The 13,354-nt window shown below is 46.1% G+C and overlaps 1 protein-coding gene across 3 annotated transcripts in view; it reads left to right on the top strand.

The window, feature by feature from the left end:
* HCN4 (hyperpolarization activated cyclic nucleotide gated potassium channel 4) overlaps window positions 1-13,354 on the top strand; it is a 106,508-nt gene that overhangs the window by 76,681 nt on the left and 16,473 nt on the right. For all 3 annotated transcript variants that reach the window (XM_074838023.1, XM_074838022.1, XM_074838021.1), the window contains exons 5-7: window positions 8,215-8,361; window positions 10,356-10,596; window positions 12,514-12,678. In XM_074838023.1, the coding sequence (XP_074694124.1) occupies window positions 8,215-8,361; window positions 10,356-10,596; window positions 12,514-12,678 (553 nt within the window). The remainder of the gene's footprint in view (window positions 1-8,214; window positions 8,362-10,355; window positions 10,597-12,513; window positions 12,679-13,354) is intronic.

Genomic DNA, 13,354 nt, shown 5'->3' with positions numbered 1-13,354 from the left:
GGGAAATTTCATGTTCATTACCAGTCTGGACAGGATTTGAAGTGACATTCCCAAGATGATTGGTCACCAATGTCTGTAGGTTCTCAGGTGGCGTTCCCAGATTCCTAGAGTTCAAAGGGGTTATGTAGAAGTCCCCTCCTGAGCTAATGTCTCAGTTCTGGATGTCAGGAAAGCTGCAAACCTCCCTTACTTCTGGTAGTGTGTGTGAAGGAAAGGGTGGGGAGTGTGCAGCACTCCAGAAATTAAAGGTGTCTGGAAAATTTAATCAAATGCAAAATTTAATCAAATTTCCTAATTGGAAAAAGTTTGGAGAGCCTTGCTTTATCCTGTTATGACTGCACTAGTTGTGTATTACCTCAGTCTGTTAAGAGATAGCCTGAGAACTATTATGTCCTATGTTACTGTCAGTCAAAGCATTTGGGGTTGGTAACAAGGCTTATAAATAATGTGCTTTATTGATTGTGTCTAGAAGCAAGGGTGTCTGATGTGCACTGGGCTTGGTGTCTCAACACTGCCTCTAGGTATTTTTTTCTGTAAAAAACCCAGGGCTGGGTTTTCTGGCTGGTTTGCAGTCGAGTCAACAAGTGAAAGGAGCAAGGTGAGATGCAGCTTAAGTTAACAGGAGGGGTCCAGCTTCCACCCTGGTGTATTAAAGAAGGGCTGGAATAGCAAAGGGTCCCCCATCCCCACCTTCTCTGTATACCCACCCACATGTGATAGTAAGTCCAAGGAGGCTGCCAGAAGATTGCAGCCTGATGTAAGTTGACCCTCCTTTGGGTGGGGATTTGAACCAGATGACCCCCAGAGGTCCCTTCCAACCTATATCATTCTTTGATTCAAAGCCTGCTTTCAGGCAGTGAGCGCTCAAGATTCGTGAGAAAGGCTGGCTCAGGTTTGTGCATCCAGCGCTGCAAGGCAGATGTCCTTTTACAGAAACCACATCCATCTCAATTTTAGAAGAATGCTTGTAAAAAATAGGTGATGGGGTGGTATGAATAATGATTCATTCAATTCAGCTCAACCAAAAAATCAGAAATTTGTGTCAATTGTTTTAAGGTTATTTAATCCTTTTCATGAAAGAATCCTGAGTTGGTTATAAAACGGAAATGTTTTCTGAATGAAAACCTAATGGTTTCTTTTAAAAACATCTTGCAGTGCAACTTGCCTTCCCTTTATGGCCTCAGCTAAACTGGGGTCGAGTAGTTTTTGTTCTTGCAGGAGAATATTTCATTGGTGAACTTAATTGAAACTGTTTACCCATGTATTACTAAGAGAAGCCCCATTTTGAAGCTGTAAAACATGTCTTCCAGATATCTCTGCAGTGGTGATCAGTCAGTACTTACAGCAGACAGTTCAGTGCCTGGGGGGGGGGGGTGTGTGTGTGTGTCCATCGTACGGGCGGCAGTGCCCATATGGAGTGTATGGCTGCGAAGTGCAGGGGTAGCTGCAGTACCCTCTCCATGCTCACATGAACAAGGGAAGGAAGGAGTCAGCGACATTGCAGTGTCTTTGTAGCACATCTGTACGCAAGGAGAAACGAAAAGCTGCCATGTAGATTGCCTTCTGTCAGCAGCTTTACGTTAGGGATTCGTCTTGGTTTGCTGTATCAGAGATACTGTGATTATTGCTAAGATTTTGACATCTTATTTCTGAGAGTGGAAGCCAAATAGTTCTGTTCTTTGAGCAACGTCGATGACAGCTCAGTCTGAGCAGTATGTTTTGTGCACGCACAAGCACTGCGTGTGGTGTCGTGGAAAGGAAAGTGCTCTTGCCTCAGCAGTTCTTCGTATCCCAGTGTGGGATTTCAAACTTCATTATCAGTTTTGAAATTCATTTTGGCACTTGAACTGTAAATAAATAAATAAATACATCATAACGCAAAGCACTAAGCCTCCCTGCTGAGCTGTCTCTCCTGGCAAAAGGCTGCTCCCAGCAATACTGATTTCAAATTGCACAGACTCACTGTTCCCTTTTCGCCATCTCTGGCCTTTGTCTGGTGGCAGATTTTCCCTCATCTCTCTCATTCTGCTCTTCTGATGAATGTAATGTTGATCTCTTTTTCCCCATCACACCTCCAGATATGTGGATCCAGTGATGCAACCTGACATCTCCAAAATACCCTGTGATATGAGTTTCACAGTGCTTAATGAATAATAAAAGATTCATTGACCAGGTCCAAAAGTTCCCTGTGCTGGACTACTGACTTATGCTAGGATGTGACCTCTCAGACCCAGCAAGGCATTCTCTTCAGGTGCCTTTCCCAGCCTGGAGCTAGTCATGGAAAACAAGTTGTTTCTGTAGCCAGGTTTGTACATAATACATTCATCATTGTACCACCTTCCTGTGATGAACAGGATTAGACCTTAAGGCTGAGCACCTGTAAGAGCCGACAAATGAGGCATTGCCCACAACTTTTAATGCAAAGAGATTTGTCCCAGAGTTCTTGGACCTGATCTCCTAGGACCCCTGAAGTTAGCAGACATGTCATGGATTGCCGCAAAGCCAGGCCACGTCCTCTGGGTGTGTGACTGCAAACTCGGCGCTGTGCGCTAACGGCACCATCCCCGTGGTGGGGTTCCCTGGCTTGAGCTGTGGCCACTGCAGCAATGCAGCCAGTGGGAGGGAAACGGCTATGAGCCAACTGTTTCATCAGGCTCACAACTGACCCTACTCAGTCTTTTGACATCTCAGCCCAGAAATGGGATTGTCTGAAGCATAATCCTTTCTTGAATAGGTACTGATTAACAGCAAGGGGAGGCAGCTATGGCAGCTGATCATTACAGCCATCCTCAATATAATGAGTGCAGTATATGAAGTGGGAAAAAAGCTCCAAGAATTTTCTGCTAGTGTCTGTGGTCTTTGTAACACAGCAAGAGATAAAGAGCCTGATTCTAGGTAAGATAATTTCTGAAGGTATCACTGCAGTAAGGGTAAAACTCTTCCATGTTTTTCAGCATGTAACATGCAACACTTAAAAGTTATCTTCCTGCAGAAAACTGAGCTAGTGCCATGGCACAAAAATTAACCCAGTCTTTGGAAGAACTCAGAACCAGGACATAACATAAAGCTTTTTGCAGAATGGAGATAGCTATCAAATAGCTTCCAAAGCTGAAGATGGACATGGGTTTAAATTTAGCTCATTAATCAGGAAGCAGAAATAGCACTGATAATGTCTGGTGCTGTGCTAGATGTGGTCTGAGTTGTTCGGGTTGAATTGGTATTGAAATAACCACCAGTTCCTATACAACCTGCTACAATTTGCCTGTACCACACTCTGATCCCCTCCTACTACCACTCCTGTCAGGCAGACACCTCAGCTTTCTTTCCACTTTCTAGTTCATTTAGAATTTTCTTTGGTTCCCTTCTGTGAAGGAATCCAGCTCCTGCTTCAGCCTCATCTGTAAGCCCATCCTCTTGCTGCCTGGGGGCTGGAGGATATGGAAGGGACAGCGTGTGCCTGAATACAGCTCCTCCCAATCACTTCCCTATTGCTATGGAGAAGACAGTCCTGTGCACGTTTAATTTTATGAATGTCTATATTCTTGCTGGAAAACAGCAGGACAGTGCTCATGAGCATGAGTATGTGTGTAGAGCCAACTGCATTCATAAGTGTTGGCAGACTGTGGATAAACTGTCATAGCCTGCACCAGTTACAGTTCTCAGCAAAATTTCAGGAGGAGGGAAGAGCAAAATTATATAAGCAAGGAAGTACTAAATATGCTACAAGCATGGAGCTTTGTAAAGGGAGACCAACAAAGATCGCACCAGAAGTGTCAGCATCATTTTATTGTGTTACAAAAGTTCACTTTTCTTCCCTTAAACCACTCACTCCTGGAGTAATTTCACTCCATAAGAATGTGTGTCTTGATCATTTTGAGTGAGATGTAGATCTGGTCATAGAACAAATCCTGAGAATGGGAATATGAACGGCTTAAAAGACAGAAAAAATGGAATTTATGTTAGGTTCATGGTTGGACTAGGTGATCTTCAAGGTCTTTTCCAACCTAGATGATTCTGTGATTCTGTCAACTTGGCATTTATTTGTTTTGATGATTACTAAATCCTGGGGAGCTGCACTGTTTTATTCCTAACCATAGATGAGAGAAAATAAAAGATGCAGCTGTGTCCCATCCAGACACTCCATCTGGTGAATCTCATGACCTGATCTTTACCCCTATGAAACGCTAATCCACTTGAGAGAGCCACAACATTGTACATCGTGGCTGCTTATGTGTATCTTAATCCAATCTCACAGGATATATACTACCAGCATTCAAAATACTGTCAGAGCATCATAATTTTTCACTTAATTGAAAGTGCATTACTCTGCTTGATTCTCCTTTTTCTTACACAAGTGCATCTCTGTTGACTTCCATGGAGTCCAGACGTGGGCACTGTGACTGAGATTAAACTCTGTCCCACAGTGATTTTAGCCTATTTCTGGAAGGATGCAAACAGTACAACAGCTCTGTGTAGGAAATGTATATTTACCTTTGGCAAGAAGGAGACAAGCGTCCCAAGTGCCTTCATTACAGTAGGTTATGTGTGTGTGCCTGTGTCGGTAGCCATACTGTGAACGTGTGTGTACTGAGATGTAAAAATGGAAATCAGTGTTTCTCCGAAGCTCTGAAGAGTGATGTGTGTGGACCAAAAGAGGACTTGAAGAGGTGACAATGCCAGGACAGGGATGGGAGCAGCTCTTCTCAGATGCAGGATCCTTTTTATATTCAGAAGTAGAGCAAGGAAACAGTCAAGCCTTTTCAGCCAGTGATATTACTTCCAGAGAGAGGAGGATTCATGATAGAGATTGAGGGCATGGAAGGAGTTAAAAATATTTAGTTCCTTTTGGACTGTGAGTGATCTGAGCTTTAGTAGAAGGGGAGGGGAGTGGTGAGACAACTAGGGAAAGTGGCCAGTTATAGAAGGAAAAATGCTCAGCTAAATGGTTTCCTTTTGATATATTAATACCTCCTTCAAGGGCTTCTTTGAGGAAAAACAGACTTAAGAAAATGATTTAGGATTTAAATGGACTCGATTGTCTTCAGAGAGATTTAAATAATTCCTAAATGAGTCTTTTTAGTTGAACTCAGAGAGGCCACTAATCTATGCACATTCCTCTGAGCACAGGTCAGACTGAGGACATGGAGACAAGTAGGAAGACTGAACAAAGTACAAGGGAGAAAGGAGGCAAAAGAGGGCTGTCGGGTTAGGCCTGGCCTAACTCAAAGGGGTGCCAACTCAAGGGGGCATGAAGTGGCTTTAGTGAGTGCCAGATCTGCATGGTGTCAGGGCCACAGAAAATGAAGACCTGTAAATTCAGGGTTATCAGGCAAAGTCTTTAATCCCCATGCACTCTGCTGTTGATGTTCACTACAAGGTTACCCTTACCCCTTTGCTTTGTCCCATCACTGAGTGTTGCTGGTGACCTCAGGAGTGATCTTGTGTAGAGCTTAGAGCTGAGAAGAGACATGTACACCCCACTACTTTGAAAGGCCCTCCCTCATGCAGTTTTTTAGTGGCCTTTTTGTTAGTTGCTATTGATGCTAGACACTGCAAGAGTGGTGGCCTTCAGCCTGGCTGAGCAGCTCCAAGGAAAGGGGAAAAACCTCTCATCAATCTTCAATTTATTGAACATAGAGAGGAGGGGCTTATGCTTTTGTTTCTGAGCACCTCTGCAGACTCCATCTCTGTGAAAGGGAGAGTTAAGAGCCCACAAAACTCTCCAGCTGGCATGGGTGAGAGGAGGTAGCACTAGCAAAGACAGGAAAGCCAAGATGTGTATGTCTTGTTAACTGTGACAGGGAATTACGGTTTCTTATTTTACAATTTTATTTTATAACCATATTTTTAATTTGTAATCGGAAGCAGAACCCTTTTTTCTGGTGAAGTAAATTTGTCCTGTTTTTACTTTAAGCCTTATCTAGGGACAGTGATTGTAGGAGAATCTGACAAGCCCTAGGGACTTTGCAGAACAGTAATTTATTGCTCTTTGTTACAAAGCAATAAATCCATGTACAGTAGTGAATAAGCAAAGAGTCTGAGTCACCCCATCCAAACTGTGCTTGTGAATCTGAGAAGCTGGGGGTATTTTTCCCGAGAAGCAAAGGTAAGTTGATGATTGATAACAAGTGCTTATGGTGGAGAGAAGAGGGGTAGCGGGCAGGTGGCTGGCAGTAGGTGATGAGAGGCATCTTGTGACACTGGTCATTGGTCCAATTCAAGACCGTGGGCTAAAACTCAGAGTATAAGGTGCTATATTTGGCAAATAATTTATTCAACAAAAATGCAGCATTAAAACAAGCAGAACTGTTTGTGGATTTAGGACAAATGTAATTAACCTGAGTCAGCAAAAGTTAGTGCCTAATGCTTTCCCTTTCCATAATGAGTGTCATGCATGTCCTATGTCCGATTTGCCAGGTCCCACAGATGTCTCAAATGCTGCAGTGCATCTCCAGCAGCAGTAGACACCTACGTTTAGGCGTCTGAGCCAAGTCCTTAAACTTTTTGCATTTAAGAGCATAACCTGCAAAATTCTCAGCGGGCTCAGACCAGTGAGTTGTCCACATGTGAGATGCTGGTTTCTGCTCCCTTTGTCGCCCTCATTCATGAGCTGCAGACTGTGCAGCACCCAGCATAGTGCTGCCTGACACAGCGTCCTGCCAGTCTCTACAGAACTTCAGCAAGCCAAATAATAAAGTGCAGCGTTCATTGCCAATTCTCTGCCTGGCTCCCTGTGGGGAGGTGGTGACTCGCTTGACTTTGATCATGCTGTAGTGATCATGAATATTTACAGCCAGCTCCTCTGCTGCTAGCTACAGACAAAAAGCTCTGGAAACGCCAGGAAACCCCGAGTGTCCCCTCTGCCACCTTGGCTTCTTAGAGTAATTCCTTCTCCTCTCTGGTGCAGATCAAGTTGTTAGCATGCAAGGCAGTGCCAGCACAGACTGTGCTGAGAGCAGAGTGACACTGATGTGTGCAGGAGAGGTCTGTAATGAGCAGAAGTTTGGTAATTAGGCTCTTCGGCACAAGCTGCAGTAAAGGGGCATTCAGGGACGGATTTATTGGGAAGGAGAGGGAAAAGAGGGGTGGCAAAGGGGGACAAAAGGGTCCATTTTGTCAGCATTATTTAGTGTGGTACACACTCGGGATCGTATTCTGTGCTGTCTGCCAGTGGGAGGGAGCATGACCATTGCAATGCACACACCTTGTCCCTGCAGCACCTTTAAGGCAAGTGGACCCATTTACAGTCCTGTGCCCTTGAGGAAGTGTCATTTATTCATAGAAAGCACCGTTCATCCCCAAATAGTGCTCTGGCATCAGTCAGAGTGTGCCCTTGTATTCTCCTCTAAGTGACATGATGGAAATGCAAATCATTAGGTAAAAATATGGACAGGTTAGATAGCACAAGTGCATGGGACAATAGAGACCCAGCAAAAGGTGAAGAAAATCAGGACCTGTGCACCCCTAGGTGGGAAAATAAAGGTGCCATCATAGCGGGACAGACAAGAACACACAGGAGAGGAAAAGCAGGCCACTGCAGCTTCAACCGAACAACTCAGATTTCTGTCTCTGTGCATCCTTCAGTTTGTCTGTGACTATGAACATCCAAAGCAGAGCTGTGCTCTCCTGTTTTTCACAGCCCCTGGTACAGCGGGTTCCTGTGCTCAGCTGAGGCCTCGAGGTGCTGTGCATCACTTACCAGACTAGACCCAGGCTACCAAGTCATACACCCTGGCCACCATTCTGCTGTGTGCTGTGGAAAAACCTTCTGTTGAGGGCACATTGTACTTTCCTTGCTCTCATTCTGCACAGGGTTTGGTCAGTCTTTGCTCAGCAATATTTGCTGTGAGGAGTTTCCCAGCTGGGCACTTCTTACTCATCTCTGCTCCCAGGTTTTGCTGTGTGTGTAGGGGAGAACAGGTGTCTGGCCACTCAGCACCCAGGGACTGAGGAGTTATCTCCGCAGTGTAACGGGCTGAGGATAAGTTTAAAGGTTAAAACACAGGGCAGCCATTTGGGGAATATAACAAAGATGTCTGCAAACTCCACATGTGTTCAGACAGTTGCTCTCTCCTGCAGTGGATTTATCTGCCTGGGCCTGGGTTGGCTTGAAGGAAGCAGGTATGAGTGTGGTCTAGCATGTGCTTGTCCATGAGCGGGTGCCACTTGTTGCATGTCCTGGTAACTCCTTCTCTTCCTCTCTCCCCTGCGCAGTACAAACAAGTGGAACAGTATATGTCCTTCCACAAGCTCCCCGCAGACATGCGGCAGCGCATCCATGATTACTACGAGCACCGCTACCAGGGGAAGATGTTTGATGAGGAGAGCATCCTGGGAGAGCTGAGTGAGCCCCTCCGAGAGGTAAGGAGGGAGCAGCGAATGGGAAATGCATGTTCCTGTCATCTTTGGCAGCGGTGGAGTTGCTGGTGTGCAGTGTCCTGTCCCAGGGCTTTGCAGAGGGCACCATCAAGTGATGGGAGTGGTGGGAGGCCAGCTTTCCCATTAACACTGGCTCTGTGTGTGCTCTAGTGTCATGCCCAGCAGAGACAGCACATCCACGTGTCTGAGCAGCCTCAAAGGCCCCGTTTTGCTTGGGCCTGTACCTGCTCCTGCGCTGTGCCTAACTTTCTGTGAGGGCAAGGCCAAGAAGAACATGATGCACAGCTTGGCTATGTCTCTGTTGGAGAGACAGTTTCATTCAGAGGGAGTGACCGTCCTAGCCATTGGTGTATGTCTGGTATTCTTGGTCATGGCAGAAGTCACTGCTGTGGAGAGAGACACCCAGGCCCTTGGCATTTGCAGGAGTCCCGCCTGAGTCTGGTAATTGCTGCAGCACAAGTGATGTCTGACATACAGACAATGTGGGGGGCAATGTGCCAGCCCTGCCACCCACTCAGTGTGTGAATAGATACATCTTGGCAGCTTTTGAGACCATGGCAATGTCTGACAATGTCATCCCCTTTCCCAAAGAGCCCCTGCAGGAGAGCACTCTGGAAAGTGCCTCACTATTACCTCACACTCCTGCAAGCCCCCTTCTGTCCCCACACAAACATGCACCGCTGCCTCAACGGCATCTCAGTAAGCTCCCACCTCATGCTCCCTAATATTAAGCTATATCTCATGTATTTATATAAACCTCTGTGCAGTGTGCTGGCCTCATCAGTGCCCTATCCATCAGCTGTAACAGCATGTAGAGTCAAAGGAAGGAGGAGCCTTCTAGCAGGGCACACACTTCAAAGGAGTCTTCACAGAAAAGCCCCTTCCCTAGCTGAAGCCTAGCAATGCACGTTCTCCCTAGTATAGGCCTCCAGTATGTTCCCCACAAGCACTAGAAGTGATCTTTATTCTGTCTTCCTCCCCCTGATAATGCACCTCCATAGAAGAGAGAAGAGCTGAGAATCTACCAGCCCTATTTTAAAACTAGTTCTGCCAAAGTCTCAAAGGGCAACCCTGAAAAGAACCCCAGTGAGGAGGAGACAGATGCTTCCCCAGCCCTCTTTCTTCCTGCTCCAGTCATCCAGATACTCCTTCCCTGCTTGGCTGGAGAGCGTTGTGCTGAGGTGATTTACTCAGTATCACTTTCTGCCACTTTCTGAGTCTGAGCTGACATGGCACAGAGCAGCTCTTGTGCAGTGGAAAGTGCTGTCATACCCTCCGAGTGACACCAAGCCACAGGAGGAGGCACAGTCCCTGTCTGCTGTATGACAGCTGAACAGCTCAATTGGGTTTTCTTCATCTGAGGTGGATGATCCAGCCCATGCCCCAGTGACTGTTGGGCACCTCTCCTCCCCTCTCTTGACGCTGTCCCCATCTGCCCAGGATGATTCTTTCTCTGAGCGCCTTGGCACATTTGTGCTGTTTAATATCTCATTGACAAGCAAGGGCAGCAGAGAACATAGGGCTGCCAAGGTGAGTTATAACATTTTCCCAGAGAGGAGCCGTGGGCTTTTTCATAGAGCGTTTCACAGTGCTGTGCACCTCTCTCACAATTCAAGGTTTCCTGCAGAAAGAGGTATATTGTGTGTATTTGAGCGGTTGGGGGGGTATTGTCCCCGCTCAGAGAGAAAGCATATGAATGAAAGCAGTGAAGCATGGTGTCAGTCTGTCAGCTTCAGCTCGCACTGCTACATGCTCTGAGCATCCAGAGCCCATTCCAGCCTCTACTGGGGGACCCAGACTAAGGGAACTGCAATTTTTTTTCCCCACTTTCTAATGTACAGATCAAGTGGGGGATCTTCATAGGTTATCAGATGTTGACTAAACATGTGTGTGTCTCTTCTGCTCCCTGTCCCATGTTTTCTCCCCCCTCTCTCCCTCCCTCTCTTTCTCTCTCTTTTGCATCACATCATGATCAGGAAATCATAAACTTCAACTGCCGGAAGCTGGTTGCCTCCATGCCCCTCTTTGCCAACGCAGATCCCAACTTTGTGACATCCATGTTGACCAAGTTGCGGTTCGAAGTGTTTCAGCCAGGGGATTACATCATCCGGGAGGGCACCATTGGCAAGAAGATGTACTTCATCCAGCACGGGGTGGTGAGCGTCCTCACCAAAGGCAACAAGGAGACCAAGCTGGCAGATGGCTCCTACTTTGGAGGTGCGTGTTAGTCAATCACCCACAGCACTGCCCACTGCTATTGCTCATACATTCCTTAACTTGCTCTGGATGCACAGGGATGGCATCCACCACAGGGATGGAGCACCTCCTCCTCCATCTTCTGTCTCTGTTCATCTCCCCTGTCTTGCAGCTTTTCATACAGTAAATTGTGCAGTGGGAGGTGACTGGGACTCATGAGCAGTGCAGGAGTCTAGATAATAAATAATAACAAAACAGAGAAGGGAAGCTTAGTTCTTGTAGGTTCATTTCTTTTTGCCCCAAGCAAACAGACAGATCTGTGAAGCTGAGAACTTAAGAAAAAAAATGGAGCATTCTCAATTCTCCAAGCACATTTATAGTGTTGCCTAGTCCTACCGTCTGGCATCTATCATACACGGTACAGTATAAACACGGAGGAAAAAACATAGTCCATCATCTCCCCAGCCTGTGGCTCAGCAAAATGTCATGAAGGTCAGCAGGCAGGCATAATGTATCAGCAGCAGAACTCTGGAACAGTGAAACTAGCATGAGGTCAGAAAAGACTATAAGAGAAGATTTAGGATATTGCTCTTAGGAGTAACACAGACACCTCTCCTATCAGGGCCCCAGAGAGACCTCACTGACAGCCCAAGACAGACAGTGCTCTGGTAGATGCATGTTTCAGTACGAGCACTGAATGCACCACAATTAATGGCCTACTGAGAGGGGGCAGAAGCCTGCCTTTCCTTGCCTTCTATAAGGCCTTTCCTCTATTAAAAAAATCCCTACCATGTATTTCCTACAGTCGTCTTAGACTCTTAGTTCCTGTGAAGCAATCTGTCTGCACCTGCCTGGCGTACAAGGATTTTGCATGTCCCTAGCAAGTTGGGTCAGTTTTCTGGAATTTGAAGTTACAGGGTTGGAGTCAGGATACCCTGACTCTGACAGATTTGATTAAAATTGCTGATGACATTCATTATGTTTTAGATTCCATACACACAACTCCTCACACACATGGCATGGTCTCATAAGCATCATTTCCTCAGGAAAGCAGCCTCATAATGCACTTATAACCTTTGTAGTGCTGCTATACCAGTGCTTTGGGGTAGACCCAGAATGAATTCTGAGCATGGTGCTGATGGACTGACACCCAACATTGAGCACAGAGAAGAGTACTGTCAGTCTTTAGGTCACACCATCTATCTTTAAGTGCCTGTCTTAGCTGCCCATACCCTGTGTGTAATCAGTGGAAAAGCAGGACTCAGGAGCTCTCCACTGAGTGTTCAAGGAGCGTCTGTGCCCAAGTCAGGCATTTATGGTAGAGTTGAGGACTTTCTGTTCTGTAACCAGCTGAGCATCCTCCTAGGAGTGGATGGCTGCAGTGTAAATACACCAAGAGTTAGTAAGTGCCACTAATTTGGCTTTCTCTGACAATCCGTAAGCTTGTGGCATATCTACAAAAAACTTTGAAAACTTTGAAACGAGAAATGTTCTGGGTGTGGGGATCAAAATTACCACCAGGTGCCAAAGCCACAGGTCAGCACAGAGCCTTTACTATAAATCTAGAGAGAGAATTAGCTTCAGTGAGAGCATGGCTTCACCTTCTGCTCGCAGTGCCCATGAGGAGCTGGAGAAAGACAGTGTCTCCAGTCTGAATGCACAAATCATTTCTTTGATAATCCACCATAACAAAACTTGTCTGGCTAATTAGATCAGCAGAATCCCTGAGGTGCAATTGTGTGTAGCAGTGGCCACAACTGAGCCCCTTGGTATTTTTAAATGTTTCTGCATATGCAGAATATTACCACAGTTCATGTTTTCAGTGGGAGAGCAGGTAGAGTCCAGCTAGAGAGGAGACTGGGTGGGAGGCAGTGACAGTGCCAGGTCTTATATTGCAGGTGTCTATCCCATGTTCTCAGGCTGGGTCTTTCATTCCAGAAATTTGCCTGCTGACCCGTGGCCGGCGCACAGCCAGCGTGCGAGCTGATACCTACTGCCGGCTCTACTCCCTCTCAGTGGACAACTTCAACGAGGTGCTGGAAGAGTATCCCATGATGCGGCGAGCTTTTGAAACTGTGGCTCTTGACAGACTGGACAGAATTGGTGAGTAGAAGGTGTGAGGATCTTCTTCCCATTACCTGCTGCCCTGGCACCCTATCTCCAGGCTTGGTCCATAGTTCCTTTGCTGGAGTTGTGAACTGGAGGAGATCCCAGCCTGTCTCTCCTTGCCTGACTTCAGCTCTTAAAAGGAGCCCCATTCACAATCAGTTAAATTCACATCCTTCTCTCTCTTTCTCTCACACATACACATTTCTGCTGGCTCCTGCTTCCATTCATTTCCATGAGTCTTTATGAAGAACCGAGATCTGGAGTCTGAGGCCATCAGGGCCATGCTGGTGAATTCACTAGATTTTTAATTTTAGCTCAAAATGTGTAAATACGCAATTGATAAAAACCTAACCTCCCACAGCTTAAAGTAAGCACAATTAACCAAAGAGTATTATTGGATTGTTATAGCTCATAGTGACCCATCCCAGGATGCTCTCCTGTCCTGTGGGAGACATACCCCGTGCTGCAAACATCCTTGTTAGAAACTAGAGAAGATCGAGATAATGTTCCTTGGTCACAACCAGAGACATTTAGCACAGAGAGATTAAATGACTTATGCAAGGTCATGCAAGAAGTCTTTGCAGAGCTGAGGACCAAGCATTTCAGTCTAGCTTCTTATTATACATCTCTTAAGACTGCATGCATTTTCATTGCCTTTCAGAATCAAAAA

This window comes from Strix aluco, chromosome 12, assembly GCF_031877795.1.
Source record: "Strix aluco isolate bStrAlu1 chromosome 12, bStrAlu1.hap1, whole genome shotgun sequence".
Taxonomy (NCBI): domain Eukaryota; kingdom Metazoa; phylum Chordata; class Aves; order Strigiformes; family Strigidae; genus Strix; species Strix aluco.
The sequence above is the reverse complement of the archived record's forward strand: the minus strand, read 5'-3'. Positions and strand labels throughout refer to the sequence as shown.